Source organism: Rhea americana, unplaced genomic scaffold, assembly GCF_003343005.1.
Source record: "Rhea americana isolate MKP2758 unplaced genomic scaffold, rheAme1 scaffold_248, whole genome shotgun sequence".
NCBI classification, from domain to species: Eukaryota; Metazoa; Chordata; class Aves; order Rheiformes; family Rheidae; genus Rhea; species Rhea americana.
Window position 1 is genome coordinate 266,994 of NW_028186366.1, and position 21,604 is coordinate 288,597.

The 21,604-nt window shown below is 37.0% G+C and overlaps 1 protein-coding gene across 5 annotated transcripts in view; it reads right to left on the bottom strand.

The window, feature by feature from the left end:
- STX17 (syntaxin 17) overlaps positions 1–21,604 on the bottom strand; it is a 35,441-nt gene that overhangs the window by 8,445 nt on the left and 5,392 nt on the right. For 4 of the 5 annotated variants that reach the window (XM_085306800.1, XM_085306803.1, XM_085306799.1 and 1 more), the window contains 3 exons: positions 20,311–20,492; positions 13,669–13,734; positions 2,413–2,635 (listed from right to left, as the gene is read on the bottom strand). In XM_085306800.1, the coding sequence (XP_085162926.1) occupies positions 2,413–2,635; positions 13,669–13,734; positions 20,311–20,433 (412 nt within the window). In that variant the 5' untranslated portion in view covers positions 20,434–20,492. The remainder of the gene's footprint in view (positions 1–2,412; positions 2,636–13,668; positions 13,735–20,310; positions 20,493–21,604) is intronic. The other variant, XM_085306804.1, reaches the window with a different exon arrangement.

The window sequence follows — 21,604 nt, forward strand, 5'->3', positions numbered from 1 at the left end:
TGCCTGTATGTTATGGGGTGAATTATTTCTGTATTCTTGAGCTGACCTGTAGGAGCATGTCATTCCAGTAATATTTTTCTATTCTTCTCATCCCAATCATTCTGCTCAGTATCTTGCCTTTTTACACTGCAGTTATGCTCAATTTTCTCCACACTTTAAAGGTACTACAGATTAAAAAATTAGTCCTGTTCTTTGAAACTAAGCTGTAGTTCCCATTATAACCTATGTAACTGTTAGAAAAGCAGTTAGACAAGACAAAGACTTTCCAATATAATACCAGAATGTATTGAGGACAACTGGAGCAAGGTACTAAAAGAACAAATATTTTAAATTTTATTCTGATCATCACAGAGAAGAGTTTAAACAGGTAATATAGATGAAGGGGATCACAGTACACCAGCATTCAAAGACGAAAGACATCGAGCTCTCCCAAAAATATATCAACAAATTCAGCAAATTGATTAACTGGAGCCATTGGGAAGAAGTTCCTGAAGAATACAGGAATGCAGAAGAACTGGCATTCTCTAACACTGGCATTATCTAATAAAATAGACTGTACTGAAATGATAATAAATTATCCTGATGCAGAGGAAAAGGTGTGAAAACAGGAAACCAATATGGCTTCAGCCATAGCTCTTTAATGCAGCTCTTTAAGGTAAGTACAAAGGAATAGTAATGCATGGGAGGTTAATATTAGAAAGACTAAGACACAGAAAAAATACAACTACCAAGGGGCATAAATGGTAGCAAGGTTTCTACAAATACTACTGAAATTAGAAGAAGACAAAGGAAGTGTAAGTCTTTTACCAGGTAAAGCAAGAAAATAATGGATGACCCAGAAAAAGATGGAATACTGAATGCTTATTTTATTTCAGTTTTAATTTAAAAAAGTAGCTGTGATCAAATACTTGATGCAATTAAATCTAGCAAGAAGAAAAAAGCACAGGCTCAAACATAAAAACAACAGGTTAAAAATATTTAGATGAGCTAGATTTATTCAGGTTTCAAGGAAATTCACTCTAGACTATTTAAGAAAAAATCTCTGAAAGATAAAACATTCTTTCTGAGAACTTGTGGAGAGTACAAGGTGTCCTAGAGATCTGCAAAAGAACAGACTTAGCTGTTATCTCTATGTTTTCTGGAGGAGAAGTGGGATGCAGCAAATAGCCAAACTCTGAAACCCATAAAAACACTAGAACAAACTACTGAATAATCAATTCAGAAACATCTGAAAGCTAAAGGACATTGAAAACAGTCAAGATCTGTATGTCAAAAGTCAATCATGTCAAACCAATTTCATTTCTCTTCTACTGGCCTATGAGGAAGAGAGAAATTGCGTATTTCGTACATCTTGACTTTAGCAAGACTTTCTGATACCTTTGCACATGACATTCAAAAGCAAGCCCAGTCTTCCAAACTTACATTCTTTTTCTCTCCACTTGACTAATGTTAGACTTGCTTACTTGTTAATTATACTCAAAACAGTTATTGTAGTTCTGCACATAACAACAAGAAGGGTCACTGAATAAAATATGAATAAAAATTTTTACAGTGCCATTGACTGAAAATACACTTTCAATTTTAAAGACACATGAAATTTCCGAACAATCTGAAACAATACCGCTACTGCAACAATCAAACTAACTACTGTTCTGTGGAAGGATTTAATTCTGATGTAACCAGCTTTCTCACAGATCAGCCACAGAGAATTCCAGCTGGTACTAGAGCATAGTAAGAGGAAGAAGAGAGAAGAACAAAGGATGAAAGACACAGTTTATATGGAAAGTAGGGAACAGCAGCAAACATGTCTGACTTGTAACGTTACAGTGTGTTTTCAAAATCTTTTACTTACATGGCTTTATACTGTTTCTTGTTTTCTTGCCAGTTACCAAGACAAAATGCTACATGAAAATATGTTCTGCTTTATATGGAGACTTGCTCCTCCTTTCCAGGTATTTCAGCAATGCCATAGAATAGTCTGATGTATAAAAATTGCTTTTCTCTTGACACTGCAAGCACTAATTTAGTGAAAATGGTCTAAATGATCACTTGCAGGTGATAAGTGATTTGCAAGGGGGGAAATTAAATTCAGCTACTGTGAAACAAGAATGTAAGTATTCTTCCTATAAAGTCTTCTATTTCAAGACTCAAAGCTAGATGATCTTCCTCTTGGAAGGCCGCACCTATCTCATTTCTTAAGATACTTAGTTAAAGCATTTTCTACTTATAAAAATTCAGTCACATAATACTGTATTAACAGGTTATGAGAAAATCATGATGTAGTGGAAAATCCWCTTCTTGATTAACAATTATTATTCAATTGAAATCTCATTTGCTTATTTTAATTATATCTGGTTAGGAAACACTGACAGGATTCAACAATATAGACATAACAGAGAAATGATATACTACTACCTCCTCCTACAGTTGCGGATCTGGTTAAAGAGGTATCTTCCTGTCCTTCTAGTTGCCTTTTAAGTTCTTCTGCAGATTCAGAATGAAGCTGTAGGAACTCTTTTATGGCAAATGAAGCTTCCTCTTTAACTGGATTTATCATTCTTTGCAGATGTGAGATGTCTTCCTGCCGGACTCGCAAACAAAGCTTCTCCATCTCTCTCACATTGGCTCGTAGTTGCTGTAACAGTTTTAATATTTTTTAACTAATATGAAAGAGCACTAGACATCTTCTATATGCTGGGAAGCACACAGCTGGGAAGCAACTATTATCCTGATTATCTTTAATTACACCTTTTAAATAATTATTAAAAGTGCAATTTTTAAGTTTTAATAAACTAAGACAAATAAAACTCAAAAATTCCTATTCTCAGGCAATCTATCTAGGTCACCTCTCCTCTACATCCAGTATTTTTTATAGCTTTTATTGTTTCACTTCAGCTGGTTTGCCTGTCAAAGACGGCCCGTATTATTCCACAAGCCTGTATCTTTGATATTACAGTGAATCCTTCCTCTGAATCCATCCCTGCTCTCCCAGATTCTATGCTATTCCCTGAACTTTTTCTGCTCTGGCAGAAAGCCCATAAAAACACGGCTATCTGCAGAGAAGCTGTTTGTACTCATCTAAGGTAACTCAACCTAAAGTTGATCYGTTTTGAATAAATGACCTATCTCTTCCTATTCTTTGCAAGACAGATGACAGTCCTATAGCTCATGGAAACACACTGAATGAGACAACAGCTTGATCATCTCAGCCAGAACTCATGACAAAGACACAGCATCATGAAAAGTACTTCTGAGTGCTTTTTGCTTGAAGACACTAGCACATCATAACCAGCTTAAGTATGTTGCATTTTTTGTAATTTCTTGTGCAATATGAATTCACTCAGCTGTCTATATATGTGAAAAAAATGAGTAGCAGCAACTCCCTCTTCAATGGAATTTTGAGTATACAGAACAGTTTACATATACAGCACACTGAGTACTCAAATGGATGCACTGACTACAGTCTTTCTGGAAGTGGCCCATGTTCCATAAAGAAAACCAAGCTATCTGCCTCTCCTTCTTATAAGGAGAACGAAAGATTAATGAAGAAATAGTATGCATTATCTTCTCTGAAGAACTATTTATCAGGAATAGTAACCAATCCCAAAATAACAAATACTTTTTCAGTCATCTCCATCAATGTTTCAGTCTTCTTTATACTTCATTTTCTTCTTCAAGTAAAGAAGTCAGTTTGTTTCTTTTGGATTTATAAAGAGTAAGAGATTTAACTGTTTAATTAATTAACGATGTAAATGTTGAAGTTATTCTGGTGTCCATGATCAATTTAGTCCTTTGCCAAAATATTAGTATGAGTTGCAGCAAATAAACATAATTTTGGAATAAAATAAATGAACGCTTCTCAAATTATTTTTTTCTGTAATAAGCAATTTTTGTGGCGATCAATGCACTTACGGATGCAATCATTTGCAACCCAAAAATACTCCAAAAAAATCATTTTCTTTTTGTAAAGACATCCTCATGGACAATGGAGAAGGATTAAAATTTTTCACAATATTCATATTGTTTTTCAGAAGAAAGACAAATGTTTGATTGCAATCCCAATTATAAGATATAGAAATATTTCTTTAGATACAAGAGTTCTAAAAAGATATAAACTATTCACAACTAGTAGGAACAYTTTGCGTGTATGCATCTCCTGTGCAATAGTGTCTATGGCACAAATAAAGGTTTTTAATACCTAGGCTTTTAAAATCTAAAAATGCACAAATCTTTTTCTAAAAAAAAGAATACAAGAAATTTATATTTCAAATTATATTGCTAGTTGTTTTAGGACACAGTTTTTACATAATCATAAAAAAATTAAAGCTGCAATAACAATAATATTCATTGCATTATATTATAAGGAGATCAATAAATTATATTATTCATTGCAGTTTTGAGTATTCGTCTCATAGAAGAATAAGAGAATGGATTAGGAAAAGAAAGATTTTCTTCACAAATGCAAATCAAGAAAAGTAATGCCTTAAAAAAGCAATATTGCTTACCTGAAAAAGCAGGAAGTAGATGAACATCTTATTTATATACTCTAGAATATAACCTAGTAGAATTAACACTTTTTTAATGTGAAAACAATAGAAATTTGTTATTTCTGGTCTTAAAAGGATGTGTATGTAAGAGCCTACAAATTCCTTGCAGTAATATACTGCAAGAATTAGTTGTCCTAACTGTTACAGCATTTTTCCTCATGTCTAACAGAAGTCTTTCCTGCAGCAGTTTAACCCATATGCTTCTAATCCTCTCTGTCAAAAACATGGGAAAAGACTAGCTCTATGCTCCTTGCAATGATCTTTTTCAAGTTTGCAAACAGATAGCACAACACTCCTAGATCTCTCTTCTTTGGGCAAAATAACTCTATAATTTTTCAGTCTTTCCAGGTAATGCCACTTTTCTCAATTTCTGATCTTTTTCATTTCTCTCCCTGAACTGTTCCTTTATCAGTCCTATCTTCCTTAGAGGTGTAGTGCCCAAACTGGACAAAGCATTCCACTTGAGATCCTACTAATGCTGAGCAAAGAAATTACTCAAAAAACCACACAGGCTTTGTTCCTGTTTACACATCCCATGTTACTTGCCTTTTCTGTGTAAGTATCACARTATCGGCTTACTTCTGGTTCATGTCCCTCAAGTAATTTTATGCAGAACTTCTACTCAGCAATTTCCCATACCAAGCTGTTTCCCATTCTAAATTTATATAGCCAAGGATTCCTGCCTAATGATTGTCCTTGTCTCTATCCGAACACATGCTAATTTTTTCAGGTCATTTCTCAAAATCCCTTTGAATTCTAATCCTGTCTTCTCCTCCAGAATCCTGCGGTCCTTGTTTGTGTACCTTTTCTTATATGAAAACAGTAACAAAACAGTAATGTTACACAGCTACTATATAGTGCTTTCATCCCTAGGTCTCAAACGACTTTATTGGATTAAGGTTCATTATTCCCATTAAGCAGATGAAAAAATCGAGGCAAGGACACAAAGTTTGAGCTCAATTTTTTTGAAGTGTCCACTTGAGGTAAGCCTGGGAGTTCCGTTAGGATTTTATAAGCTATGAATAAATATAACAGTTTTTTTTTTCAAAAACGCAAATGAGAAGTGGTAGGATTTTCACAGATACTGCAAAAATTTCACAGATATTGTGAAAATCCTATTGACTCTATTAGCACATCCAAAACTAAAAAACAAAAGTCAGGCATAATTAAATTGCATTGTATCTCCATTCCTTTCAAAATCTTTACAAACATAAAAAATAAAGGTTCAGTTACAAATTTCACTCAGAAAATGCAATACAAACGGAGCGAGTGACAAAACTGAAAAGGAGAATTAGACAGCTGTGATATCAGTAATTAATTGCAAATCAGTAAGAAATGCTTGAATCCTATGAGTCTTTCCAGACTTTCTAATATTTTGAGATGTATATGCAAAGAAATTTTGCAGCTACAGCAACAGGAATGATTTGGATTTCGGAAGGATAATCACAGAAACACAGAATCACAAAATAACAGAATGGCTGAGTTTCAAATGGACCTCTGGAGATTCTACTCCAACCCCTCTGCTCAAAAAGGCTCACTAAAGCACATTSCACAGGATCACATCCAGGTAGGTTTTGAATATCTCCAGAGAAGGAGACTCCCCAACCTCTCTGGGCAACCTGTTTCAGTGCTCTGTCACCCACACAGGAAAGAGGTCTTTCCTCATATTCAGATGGAACTTGCTGTGTTTCAGTTTGTGCCTGTTGCCTCTTGTCCCTTCACTTGGCACCACTGAAAAGAGTCTGGCTCCATCCCCTTGACACCCTCCCTTAAGGTATTTATAGACATTCATAAGATCCCCTCTTAGTCTTCTCTTCTCCAAGCTAAACAGCCTCAGCTCTCACAGCCTTTCCTCGTAAGAAAGATGCTCCAGTTCTCTAATCATCTTTGCAGCCCTATGCTGGACTCTCTCCAGCAGATCCATGTCTCTCTTGTACTGGGGAGCCCAGAACTAGGCATGGTACTCCAGATGTGGCCTCATCAGGGCTGAGTAGAGGGGGAAGATCACCTCTCTCGACCTGCTGGCAACACTCTTCCTAATGCACCCCAGGATACCATTGGTCTTCTTGGCCACAAGGGCACATTGCTGGCTCATGGTTAACTTGTTGTCCACCAGTACCTCCAGGTCCTTCTCCACACAGCTGCTTTCCAACATGTCAACGCCCAGCCCCAGCCTAACTGGGGCATAGGGTTATTCCTCCCTAGGAGCTGGACCCTGCACTTGGCCTTGTTGAACTTCATGAGGTTCTTCTCCATCCAGCTCCCCAGCCTGTCCAGGTCCCTTTGCACGGCAGCACAGCGTGGGGTATCAGCCACTCCTCCCAGTTTGGTGTCATCAGCAAACTTGCTGAGGAGGCACTCTGTCCCTTCGTCCAGGTCACTGATGAAGAAGTTGAATCAGACTGGACCCAGGACTAGCTACAGGCCTCCAACTAGACTCTGTTCCGCTGATCACAATGCTCTGAGCTCTGCGTTTCAGCCAGTTCTCAGTCCACCTCACTGTCCACTCATCTAACCCACACTTCCAGAGCTTGCCTAGGAGGATGCTATGGGAGACAGCATTGAAAGCCTTGCTGAAGTGAAGGGAGACGACATCCCCTGCTCTCCTCTCATCTTCCTGACCAGTCATGCCATCGTAGAAGGCTATCAGATTGTTTAAGTGTGATTTCCCCTTGGTGAATCCATGCTGACTACTCCTGATCACCTTCTYGTCCTCCMYRTGCYTGGAGATGACATCCAGGATGAGCTGTTCCATCACCTTTCCTGGGATGGAGGTGAGGCTGACTGGCCTACAGTTGCCTGGGTCCTCCTTCTTGCCCTTTTTGAAGACTGGAATGAAACTGGCTTTCTTCCAGTCCTCAGGCACCTCTCCAGTTCTCCAYGACCTTTCAAAGATGATGGAGAGTGGCCTAGCAATAACATCTGCCAGCTCCCTCAGCACTTGTGGATGCATCCCATCACGGCCCATGGATTTGTGGGTGTCAAGTTTGCCCAAATGATCTCTAACTCCATCTTCCTCAACCAAGGGAAAGTCTTCCTTTCTCCAGATTTGTTCTCTCCAGGCTCTGGGCTTCCTGAGGGCTGGCCTTAGCAGTGAAGACTGCAGCAGAGAAGGCATTCAGTAGCTCTGCCTTCTTCGTCCCCAGGGCACCCACTCCATTCAGCAGCGGACCCACATTTTCCCTAGTCTTCCTCTTGCTACCGATGTATTTGAAGAAGCCCTTCTTGTTGTCCTTGACATCCCTTGCCAGATTTTTTACAAATGGGCTCTGGCATTCCTCATCACATCCGTGAACACCCTGACAATGTTCTTACATTCCTCCCAAGTGGCCTTCCCTTCTTCCACATTCTGTGTACTTTCCTCTTTCATTTGAGTTTTACCAGAAGCTCCTTATTCATCCATGCAGGTCTCCTGCCCCCTTTGCTGGACTTCTTACTCATAGGGATGCACCGCTCCTGAGCCTGGAGGAAGTGATGCTTGAATATTAACCAGCTCTCTTGCACTCCCCTTTCTTCTAGGGCCTTAACCCATGAGATTCCTCAAAGTAGGTCTCTGAAGAGCCCAAAGTCTGCTCTCCTGAAGTCCAGGGTTGCAATCCTGCTTATTGCCTTACTGCTTTCCTGCAGGATCCTGAACTCCACCATCTCATGGTCACTGCAGCCAAGGATTGGGCTAGAAGGGTTGGGCTGCCCCCAACCTTCATGTCTCCAACCAGTCATTCTTTGTTGGTTAGGACAAGGTCCAGCAGCACACCTCTCCTCATTGCCTCTTCCACCACCTGTGTCAAAAAGTCATCAACAATGCTTTGCAGGATACTCCTGGATTGTTTGTGTCTCGCTGTGTTGCCTTTCCAGTAGATACGAGGGTGGATGAAATCCCCTATTAGAACCAGGGCCTGTGACTGTGAGGTTACTTCTAGCTGTCTGTAAAAGGTCTCATCTAATTTCCTTTTCCTAATCAGATGGCCTGTAGTAAACACCCACAACAGTGTCACACGTTAGCCTGCTCTTTAATCCTTACCCATAAGCTCTTGATTTGCTCTTCATCCAACCCTAGACAGATCTTGATACATTCCAGTTGCTTTCTCACATAAAGAGCAACTCCATCACCTCGCCTTCCTGACCTGTCTTTCCTAAAAAGCATACAGCCATCCATGACAGCATTCCAGTCATGCAAGCTATCCCACCATGTCTCTGTAACTGCAGTTATGCGAGCTATCCTGCCATGTCTCTGTAACTGCAATGAGATCACGGCCCTGTGACCACAAACAGATCTCCAGTTCCTCCTATTTATTCCCCATGCTGCGTGCATTGGTGTACAGGCATTTCATAGAGGGAACCTAGCATGCAGGTTTCCCAGGAGAGGTAAAAGAGGAACCCCCATAGCCATGTCTCATATGCACCTCCCTGCCTGCATGCACCCGCTGGAGGCATCCCAACTTAAGCCATGTGCCGTCATAAATTCCTCAGAAATGTTCTCGAATTTGTCACATTTTAAGGGCAGTCCTAGCATCGGGGCCAGAAGAAAGAAGGCCTGGGAGCATGCCAGTAGTCAGAAAGACTGAATGGTGCCAAGAAACTCTGAGCTTTGGAAAAGGCACTGGAGATATAAGGATCTTTCAGTCTCTTTTGAGATGTCCAGATGTACCTCTGCACTGAAGAATGCCTGATTGCTTGGCTGTGTTTTATGCACCTTAATAAGATTGCTGCCTGCTATATCCATATCATATCAAGCATCTGCATCATCTTTTAGCTGTACTTGGAATCAAAGGTTCAAATGGGATTGTTAAACTTCACATGGCAGCAGAGAGAAGTAGCTCATTACTCACAGCAGCAGAGCAGTATAGCAAAAAATGCTGTAAAAGCTGGATAGTGCAGGAACAGTTTTGTTTCTGGACAAGTGAGTGACTATAAACACCCTGAGTCAACGGTCTTCCTAAGTTCACATTCTGTATGCTCGGGGAAGCTGTGGACCCAGAAGGTGTCAACCTTGTCCATTGGTAAACGTTTAAACAGCAAACACAGTCAGACACAACTGTTGACCCAGAAGATGTCAACAAGACAAGCAAGCCAAAGGAGAGCTTCTTCTAAAAACTGTTTTAAAATTACTGTTGCTGAAAGTGACTGCACATGTCTGCCCACTAGCTTACCCTATCGCTCAGGACACAGATTTAAATAAGTAAGACCAGGAATTAGAATTAAGTTTAGCATTTTTAGAATTATCTTTAAAACCAGAAAGTATTTGCCCATACTCTGCTGCTCCTAAATGGCTCATGAACGGGAGTGTCTCTACAGATGTTTTGAACAAATAAGAGAAGTGATAGACTCCCTTACAGAATTCAGAAGTCCTAATAGCAATTTTCAGTAAATCAGTAAACCTCATTCACACAAATGAGTAAAGGTTCTCTTATTTTCTTTTTTAAATATTTGTTCTTCAGAGCAGTAAATTTCCTTCCTAATTGTGACTGCTGAATTTTCAAAGTAACGTAACTCTTAGTGAAAACTAGATGTTGTGTTTAGATAGGCTTATCATTGGCCAACTTAAAATACCACCATCACTTAACACATGAACTCAAGAGTATCACCACAATGTTGTACCAGAATTTTCATTACATTTCAGAAAAAGTAACTGATGACAACAGAAAATGAAACTACTGCACTGCTGACAAATGCTTGCAGTAACTTGCAGTACTGTGTCACATCAGAGAGACTGGGCTACACTGCCATGATGTACTGTTGATTAAGTATGAGGATATACTAAGAACACAATGAAAAGATGTGGTAACAAACAGTATAAATACACTTCAGTGCTTTAGCGCTGATTCAAAATGAGGCCCTGGTACCCAGGATGAAACAACAGGTCTGAATGGTCATATCTCTCACAAATGTCAAAGGGCTGAAATGAAGCCAAAATCCTTGCAAAGGCAGAAGGGACTTTAGCTGCGGGATCGCTTTTCTACTCATGACTTTGGTCTCTTCTAGGTAACATGTGGTATCTCTGTCAGTTATGAAAAAAATAAAGTTCCATCAAAGGCCCTTTGTCCCAGCAACAGCTACTTTAAATCACATGTATTTGTTCTAGTCACGCATCCTTGGTAACACTAACTTTCCCAGAGCGCTCAGAACTCTAGCACTTCACTTTTCTCTCTTCATCAGCCCACACTGTTCCTAAAGCTACCAGCTAACTGAACTACTGTGGTCATGGCACTGTCACACTGACCTCTGCCACCACCGTTCTCCTGCTCTCCTCCTTGCTTATATTATCATTAAATATAATGCCATATGTATTTTTCGACATTTTACACTTTAATCCTAAACTATTTATGTTGAAATAGTACACTGAAGACATAGAAACTGTCATGTCCAACAAATGAGTCCTTTATATCTCGTCTTCTCTCTGTTAAATTTCCCTCCGATTCACATCTTGTTTTAAATTACAATGTAAGTAGTGCCTCCAAAAATCCCAAAATCTAAAAACACTCTCATGACAGTTTTGGGGAAGTATTGCACTAGTTTACCTCTACAAATGTAATCTTGTCTTCATTTCTCTAGACTTTGTTCCAAGTAATGTAACAAAGGATACCTGTTACAAATTCCTTGGTATAAATCTCACTGTCTGAATTGAAGAATATGTTTAACCTACAGCCAGCCACAGACTGCAATAATGAGTCGATTTTACATGACCCTGCTTTGATACATAAACAACCTCTTGCAGTATCCACTCTGCTTCTCATGCTCTCGAAGTACATTTGTGGGACCTTCCAGAAAGATAACAAGAATTTATTTTGAAGACACAGAACTGTAAAGATGGTACAGAAAGAGAGCAGACTAAGTTTCAAGGCTGACAGAAAAAACTTTTTTTACTTGTAAACTATATGCAGTTAAAAAGGAATCACGAAAGAGAAAAAAATTGGACTGACTTTTTTYCAAGTTACTTTTCAGGTTAGAGTAACACAGTAGAGAGACTATGCCTGCTTAGGTATGTTTTACAGAATAGGATCTCCATTTGTGGGTTGGATGTAGACCAAAGCCAGATTATGCAAAGCATTTTTTCTACTTTGTTCAATGTCTTATATCCTCTCTAATAACTACAGTATTTTGCTTCCTCTAACTATGAGTATGATAAGGCCCTGGGAGTTTAAAAGGTCTGCGGAATAGCCCTAAGAAGGAACATTAYAAAAGCACATCCGTGAAAACTGAGGAAACAACATACTACAGCTATTTTCTCAGTATTTTTGAAAAGATGGTATCACGTCACATACAAAGAAGATTTGCCCAGTTTCTCCAATGACTGTCTCCATCCATTTTCCTTTCAGAAGTTTTTAATGTGGCATCCAGTAACCAGAAAAAAGAGGTATACGTTTATGTTCCTCTATATTTCTATTATACTTTCAACCATCATCAAAAGTACAAGAGAAGTAATTATTCTGGGTAAACTGAAAATTCAGAAAAATGGCTAATTATGTGCACATGGATTAAATGTAGAGTGGCTGTGCATATATTTGTCTAAAACTTGTGGTGGATGCCTTGGGTCAATATTGACTTAGGGATTCCTAATGTATTTTTACAACATCTAATTCTGAGAGCAAAGTGTGTGCTGCAGAGAACATTTGGTATCACAATAATTAATCTGATTTCTCTGCAAACAAACAGAACACAAGTCCATTGGTAAACATTTAAACAGCTTATAGCAAACATAATCTACATGTCATATAATTTATTATCAAGCACTCCACACTCCTAACTATTTAATTAAAACAAAGAGCTAGTCTACATTTCTTGCATAGACCTAGACATTTATTTTGTTCTTTGAGAATCAGAATGTGTACCAATTTAATGCACACTTTCATCAGGATCTAAAAGCACAAAGTAGAAAATAAAAAATAAGAAAATGTGTTTTGCTTGAAAGTGAAAAAARACAGTCTTTAGGCTCAACAAAAACATAAAAATTTCTAGAGACAAATATGCCTTTTTACTCCTAAAGTATTTAATGTGTCTAAAACCAAAATCTTCAATATAACTGCTATTTCTATACCTAATTATTGATAGATTTTGTCTTGCTAAGCAAATGATACAGATGACAAGAAAGCTCCAAGCGAAGCCTTCCCTCCTCCTCAGATGTGAAAATATATAAAAACGGACACAGGCAAACAAGTACATATTATTGTACAAATCAAAAACAAGACGCCTCTCTTACTGGCAAATGTATGTCCCTCCCTTGAGTTCTGCCAGTACAGCAGTGTTATTACCCTTAGCTGCTATATCTGTGTCAGCAAAACTTTGCAGCACAGATCTCTTCTTAGTGTTTTTCTGCCCAAATAATCTTCCTGGGTTGTGTGCTATTTAACAGCGTGAAGGCTAATGTCTGGCATTAGCTTTTGCACTGTTTTTATCAAAATGTGCTTTTTTAGAAAACAGACATGACATTCCCTGTGTGCTGAATTATGGCTGACTATGCATGAAGTCACTGATATGAGGCCATGCACAAAAATGAGTCTGCTATTTTATCCTTTGAAGTTTTTACTCATCTAACAACATATCTGCACTCCAAACTAGTAGTCTGGATGTTCTGTGTTTGGTCTGAAACTATTTTTTAAAATGAAAACTATCCCACTATCGTAATTCCTAATCTTCTAATTTAGCAATGTAAGCATATAGTCTACAAAGACCAGAGTCTCCAAACCGCATTATTCAAAGCTGAATACAAATACTATAAACTATTTAGACACCAGCAGTCATTTGTACATTTGGAATCATACACACTATCTAAAAACTAACAGTATGTCCATACAATTGTATAACTTATTAAAAAACCCCCCCCAAAAAAAAAAAAAAAAAAAACTTACTTGAAAAGTTGACTAGAAAGTGTTTGTTCAAGGATCCTGAAAATTCCCATTGATAAGCCATATTCTTCTTCAAAAGTTCTAAAAAACTTGTGACTGTATCTGCTCACAGGGCACAACTAAGAAATCCCTACTTTTTGAACAAAGCTAAGGGGTATCAGCTACCCGTCAAATCCATCTGTCAAACCTACATGTCTGTCAAAATCTGTCCCTGAGGTAACTAGTATTACGTATATAATTTAATTCCATTAATATCACACTCATTTTAATATTCTTACCTGAACTGTCCGTCCTGCATTGATGTGTTCTTCATGTAATCTGTCCCAGAGCCTGCATCTTTGATACTAAAATACAGAAAAAATACTCCATATAACTGCAATTTTTACCAACTGCCTATGCAGAGAAAGAATCTTTATTGAATAATCACTTTACTATTCCAAAATTGAGATTAGAAAAGCTAAGTCACAGGCATTCCCACTGCAAAACTGAAGAAGTAAATGGCAATATATTTTGTGAATAATTTGGGACAATGTATTTTTGTTCAATCACAAATAACCAAGGTTCTAGTAACAGTTTTTAACAATGAAGAGATTTTGCAGTATCCAGATACTGCTCATATTTCACCCAGTGATCAGTAAAACAAAGAGCAGAAGGAGGAAAAAGGAATGGAGTGCAGGATAAGCAGTAGTGGTCATGTAAGACCATAAGTTATATATTATCTGCAAAGAGAAGTTCATTCATTACAGCACACTACTGTCCCCATTTGCACTTATATTTTTAAAAAGTTACAAACACAGTTAAGAGAATCATCAAAGCAGATTCTATATCTACATGAAGCTCTACTAACTTCAATGGGAGACTATCCATACAGCACTTTTCATAGGACAGACACCACAATTCTCCAACTGCAGAAAGCAAGATTTGCAAAATCATCAATATCATCACCAATAACCTTCTTCTCATCAGTAAAATAAACCAATCTCTGGTATTGCCAGCTGACATAAATAATACAGAGACATCTCCATCACAAAAGTAAAAACCCTTAATAAAACAATACAGAGCAGTACACACCGTGATTTTTGGGGTACAGGCAGAAACCATCAAAGAATGTATTAAAAATAATAAACTGTATTAGAGCATTTTTTAATTGTTTAAATGACAGAATAAAAATATTTAGCATGACTTTTGATGTGTTTTACATAAAATTTAATTCTTTTAATTTCTTAACATCTCATGCTCCCAATAAACAAAATTGCTTTATCTACAGCCTACATCTTTTATTAATCTTTTTTTTAATTAGAGAGACCAGAGCAAAAAGGATTACAAGATATTTGTCTTGTTTAGGTCTCCTAGAGTACGATGAGAAATTTGAAGTTACTTATTTGCAGAGAAACTACTATTTTGTACTACTATGGAAGGACAGTGAGCAGTGACACTCATGGGCTGGCAATTTTTCCACATTGCCCTCTCTGTGTCACCCCAGAGCTCACTACAGAGTATGCCATGCTCTTGTCTGATGTTCACTGTGGGTGAATCAAGGTCAAATTGGATAACTAGCCTTGAGGACAGATGATTTCACCTCTGTTTATCATCAACAAATAAATGTAAAGCTAAGTAAGATCTATGAAGTAAAAATACCTATGGAATCCTAACATCTTAAATTGAATTTTGTGCTATAGCATAACATAGTCCACCTCAGGAATACAAAATACAACGTTGCTCTCACTCAACCTCTTTTCCTGTTCATCCAGCTCACTTCTGAAAATCTTTAGAAAGAGACCTTTGTGCTTTTGCTTTGCATCCCTTCCATTTCTCTATCAAAGTACAGAGTGGACATGAAGTACTCAAAAATGTTTCAAAATATCCTCTGCATTCATTTTTGTAGTGAGTAATACCCACCAATGTTTCTAAAATTTCTACCATATTTTTCTTATACAAGGCATGCACTGTGGTGACAGCTGTGGTAAGATCAAGATCTCTTAACTTCTCAGTTCGCGTCACCTCCTCTTTAAATATCTTCATATCACACCAATGGTTCCCAATYCATGGGAAAATATGTTTCACGCAAGATCCTTCGACTTTTGCACAGTCACGGGAAATGAACTTAAAACTGAGGGCAACAGAGAAAAGCATGTCATGGCTTACAGCATATTTTTTTAAGAATTGTTGCTTATCATCAACAAAATTTAAGGCCAACTATTTTCCATGTAAGCATGCAGCATGCCAAAATTTTAATTTTCTTGCTGTATTATGACAACTGCTTTCATCTAACAGAGGCTAACATACATTTGATAATTTGACATGGTTTTGGTTAAGTATGCATTTTATTCCCTATTTTGGAGTGAAAGGCTTTTAAATCCAGATAATGTGTTCCAGAAAACAGGAATTCTTCAGGAAAATAGAAAAACTTAAATCCTGTARAGTCTTGATTTCTTCAGGAAGTAATCTTCAGGTCTTTAACAAACTATTTTAATTTGGAACACTAGAAGCTCTTATATGGAAAGTCTGACTCAAAACAGTATTTCACTGCCATTTTTGAGAAGCAATGGTGAATTTATCATAGATACTTCTTCTAAAAAGGTAGACTCAAGGTCAAGTTTCATTATATATTGATCTTATAGTTTCTTCAAACAGTGATTTAGTAGATTAATTGTTTGGACTATCTCTGGAACCTAAGGTTTAAATCAATATTCATGAAATGAGGTTAGAGATATTGACTTCATCATAAGTAAATAATGTTGCTGCTCAAAGCAATTTGACATAATTAGTTATTTTTGCTTAAAAGTAGCCTGTAAAATAAACAGGACTAGATTCTACAAAATTATCCTTTTGCCCCCCAGGGATGTTGGGTTTACATGGCTGAAAGTTAATTTCACAGAAGTATTTTACAGTAAATCATTTAAGCTGCTGATGCTGACAGCTCACAAAACTACTGTAACACTTTCATTATGGCTAAAATGCATATTAAAGAGAGAAAAATGTAAATCATTATGGAAGCATCTCAACCAAATTTTTATTAGTAATCCAAAACTATCTAGAGTGACAGATTTCAAATTCAGAATTGCCATATTAATTCTCACTTTCTCATAAAGCTATTGATAGAATAAACTTCGGAGTATTTATGGTTCTTAAAGCCTGAGAAGTATTTTAAGAAAATTTAAAGAAACTTTTTAAACTTAAAGAACRTTACAGTGATGGTGCACTTTAAAAAAATCAGGCATTTTGGAACTAGCTTTATACTCATGCTTTTTACTTCTCATAAATTTTTATGTCTTATATTTTTTGTCCATATGCAGAGGTTTCTGAAGTTTTCCAACACCGTTAATACCTCTTGATATGGTGACCAATTTTTTATTTATAGGTTTTATCCACAGTTACTTGTTTCTAATAAGTCTTAATTACTACTTCAAACATCAAATCTGCCAAGACCTACACTCTCTAGGGACTCAGAAATTTATAATTAATAGCATTTTGAAATCAGAAAGACACACCTGTACTAAATGTTGCTGCCACTTCTTGCTTYCATAAAAGTGTTGTTTTAGAGGAAATACAGTTAACATCTTAATTTTAAAATCTGTTTTAAAAATTWTTTAAAGAATTTCTGATACGTAAACTTGATTATTGATTCATATACATACCATCAACAACCTGAAAAACCTCAAGAATTAGTGACTTTTACATAATGCAGGAGATTCAAAATATAGATAATATTACATTCAAAATATAAAATTCTACTAGTCATAAAGTACCCTGGTATTTCAATGTGGACATTAAGTACCATCACAGAAACACTGTAGTTTGAATTGCCTGTAATTTAACTGTGGTGAAGTACAAGTGTCTCTCACAACGCTTTGTACACAGTGAGTATTAAACCAGAACTAACCTAAAGACTCATTTCATCCTGAGTGCTAATACTGCCTACATTTTCTTCTAGTTATAGAAAAACATCTTCATAAAGATTTCCCCTTCTGCTTGCAAAACTGGAAGGCTTAACTCCAATCACTGGGCCAAAAAGGTCTTCAGTTTACCAACATATTAACATTACGGAGTTTAGCAAAGTATATTTCATTCCTTCCATGATACCCTCATAACAATATCTGCCTACACACAGTGTAATTACTCTTTAAATACATAAAGTATTTTCAGCAGGATCAACCCGGATGGTTGATGGCTGGCTATACCTCCTCACTGATCAGCTACTGCAACAGTATCCCTTCATTTCAGATGCCTTCCCTGAGACTCTGAAGAATAGTTCACATAACTGTTGAACATTCATAGACTGCCATTGATGTTAAGTGGAGTACTGCCCTGAAGATATATTTTTAAATATATTTTAACATAGGCCAACTTCTCTGCAATATCAAGGGATTAGGGAAGATTAGGCGAACAGCTGATTTTGACAAATGCATGTGGCTTCTAGGTCCAGATGTGCAGCCTGCAGTTAGAGAAGGCAACAACTTAGTTACCAAGACTGTCTCTATCTGAATAAAACAGACTGCATGGAAAAGGCATTAATATCACGCTTCTCTCTAGCCATCTCTGGATTGAGTCTTACTCCCTTATTATTCTTTGCTAGTTGCCATTAGTTAGTCCTAGAGCCACTAAGTTCTGGCCATGCACACTGACAGATGCACTCAAGGATCCCTGAAGGCTGCACAGCTCCACAGCAATTTAACAGTTGAGGCTCCTTACTTCCCCCATCCTCTCACCTAGGAGCAAGCTGTATCCTAACTCTGGATCTCTGCCTCTCCACAGCTTGGCTCCAAGGCAGAGTAACTCAACTAACTGCTCTTCGAGAGAAGCTGAAGAACAGAAAGCGGCTGCTGGCCACTAGAACAAAATCTGGCATCAGTTGCAGCAAAGTGTTTCCAAGACAAAAATAATGTTAAATCCTATGGCATTTAGGAAACATTACAAATTATACAACTATAAAACTACACAGAGTAAATGGCACACTATGACTGAGAAAATAGTTCATCTCATTTAGGAGCTACTGCTTCAGACTGTCCAAGTATTATATGCTACCACACTTTTCAAATTGTGAAAACTGCAGTTTTTATGCTATTGGATCTTCTTTGTACTCTTAATAGGAAAGAGTCAAAYGATTATTTCCCATCATTAGTCTCAACAGCCACAGCTCTTCCCATAGTTACCTGCTATTTCTGCTCTCTCACCTTCCACCCAGATGTACCTCTGCACAAGCTCCCCTCCAATTCTTTAGTTTCTGTTCACATGAGCCACCAATAGTTTCAGTTTCCCCTTGCACATCAGCAAAGGAAAGTCAGACACCGAGACAGCAGGAACATAGAAATGTTTTCATTCTCAGATTCAGGATCAATCAAGTTAGCAACTACAGAAATAGTTGCAGTAATTTCTAAACACAGCAGCACATGCAATTTTGGGCACCTGCAAACCACTTCTTTGCAGAATCTTAAATCGTGGCCAAAACATAGCTTTTTAGAGGCACAGAAAAGTATAGTCCTAACAAAGACCATGCCTCAAACAAATCTCAAACTACTGTTGTGAAGTATGTCACTGCTATTAAAAGAAATGTTTATCACTTAGACTAGGCAAAATAATGCATTATTTTCTGTTTATGTTCTCAGAAATGACTCCTCTCCTTTCCACAACCCCAAACTTCTTGAGGTAGAAATCTGGCAAGGAAAATTTCATCCAAATGTTACATTTGGTAAAGCTACAGTAAATTATGATCAAGTTGTGAACAACTGACAGCATCAACATACTGAACAGTTTCATTAATACCATTATATACAACCTTCAGATATACCTTTCAGGGAATCAGAATCACATTCACAAACTATGTTTTCTTTCAAACTCTTCATTCTTTCCAAAGGTGTACAACCCAAGTACCACTTTTTCTAAACAAGTAGTTTTTATTAACCATTTCAAAACTTCCATCTGAATGTTGATATTACAATTATATGCTTATTTTCTGAGCCACTTCCTTTTTTCACTTGTTCTAGTAAATCTCTTATCCATCTTCCTTGAAGAAAAAACATTCTCTATTTCCACAAGCTATCTCTGTATTAATAAACAGAGACTGTTTCAAGTCTGAAATTTGATCATCTCTACAATCTGAAAAAAAATGGCATAGTTTTGGGCTAGGCCAAACAGTACTGTCATAAAAATAATTGCTGAGGATGACTAAGGAGTTAATATAGGACAGACACTCTCAGCTAGCAGTGAGGATGTAGCCACCGTTTTGCAGAGCATGAGGGTTTACCAATATGGATATAAGTTTTCCCATGTCAGAGAACTGTCCTCAGCATGTTTAATTTCCTAGTTCAGTCATTGCCACAGTGTATACAAGTATTCGACCTGACATTAATTTTTCTTGGAAGCTCTAGAATGTATTCAGTTTTACAGGACTAGAAAGCCATTTCACTATCAAGTGTGAGATAATGTCTACAAGAAGCATACAGGCAGGCTAAAATTTTGATATAGGTAATTATTTTTCTATTCATTTTAAGAATCCAATATCCCTTCCTTCCTTTCTCTCTCTCTCCGCCCTCCTTTCTCTCTTTTTCTTACCTCTGTTAAAAAAATCTGTATATAGGGAAAGATGGATATAAGCAGTAAGCTATTCAGAGTAGCTGGCAGCAAACCACTCTAACCTAAAAATAGGGAAAGAATATTGGGATGTTTTCCTTAAAACAACCCGTTAATACAAAACAGTAGTGTTTCCTGCTCTGGAGTGACCAGTTTCCACAAATGTAAAAGCCTTTTTGCAGACTGAATGACCAGATAGTATAGTAATTTCATTAGCAAATGAGCAATAGCTAAGTTTTAATTGAAGCATTTAATAACCAACACTTAATTGAAGTCTGCATATAATATTCCACTATGACTGCTTCTATACTGTAGAAGGAGTTATATTTGTAAAAAATGAGAATATTAACCTTCTCAATATTAATTTGATGTTTTCTCAACCTCTCCAGATCTGTTGGAATTGCCACTTTAACAAATTTCTGAATGGTAGGTTCAATTCGACGGAGCATAACTTTTTCATCATCTTCAGCCATCCTGAAAACAGCTTTCAAGTCAATTCTTGTCCAGTATACCCTTATCAAGGTAGAAATCCCTAAAAAAAAAATAAATAAAGAAGTATAGGCTTCCAAAAATGTAGCAATTTAGATTCACTTTTAAAAGCAAGCAAAATAAGGCATTTCAGTATTTCCAGTAATCACCTCTCTTTCAAAAACATACTTAAGCAGTATGAACTACTTAAAATTTGAATACCTAATTTGCATATTAGGGTTTGGGGGGATCATTAATCATAGATAAAACCTAAAACTAATAAAAAAAAAAGCTAAATAATTAAGGCAGATGCAAATGTGCTTAGTAGCATAATGACAGATTTGTTTAAAAAGAAACTCATGATTAGATGCTTTACTTAATCAGAATCCAAGTTTTGCAAATTCACATTCCAATCATCCTAAAAACTGTAAAATTTATCCTGAAGAGACACCAAGATAAAATTAATTTTGTAAGTTCACTTCCTTGTAAGATCAGGAGCTCCTGAATGAAGGCTTCCACTCCAGGCTGGATTTGTCCCCTGGTGAAAATTTCTAAGGCATCACCTAACAAAGAGTTYAAACAGGTTGCTGAAATATCTGCAGTATTGGTATGTAAGCAATCTCAATTCTGTTCTCTGCATATGCATAAAACATAACTTCGAAGCTCACTTCTCTAAAATAAAGATATGTCGAACTATATGTAATAGCATTATATACAGGGTGGGTGTTTGAGTAATGTAAAGAATTCCATTATGCTGAATGTACACAAGGAATAAGAGAAAATTAGTGTGAGATAATTTTTAGTTAGCCAGTTTTAGTTTAGTCAGTTTTAATACTGTATAAACAGGTTATAGCAATCAGATTTTCTTTTTGTACACTTTCTTTTTTAACGAAAACAAGAAGTTGAAGGATGAACTAAAGACAGACGTGAATCAGAAAGTTTTGTCAGAACTGTATCAGTAAAAAGACAAATGCTGACTCACTTGCATTAAAGCACTTGTACTAAGCCAGTAACTACACCAGAAGGCTTTCGCTGACTTTACCCTATCAGTAACCAAAGTACTTTAAAATAAGTAAGATAGTACAACCCTCTGGTATAGATTAAGAGCAATACGCAACAGGTAAGCCATTTTACCTATTTTTACACAGCCAGATATACAATCGGCATTGAAATTAA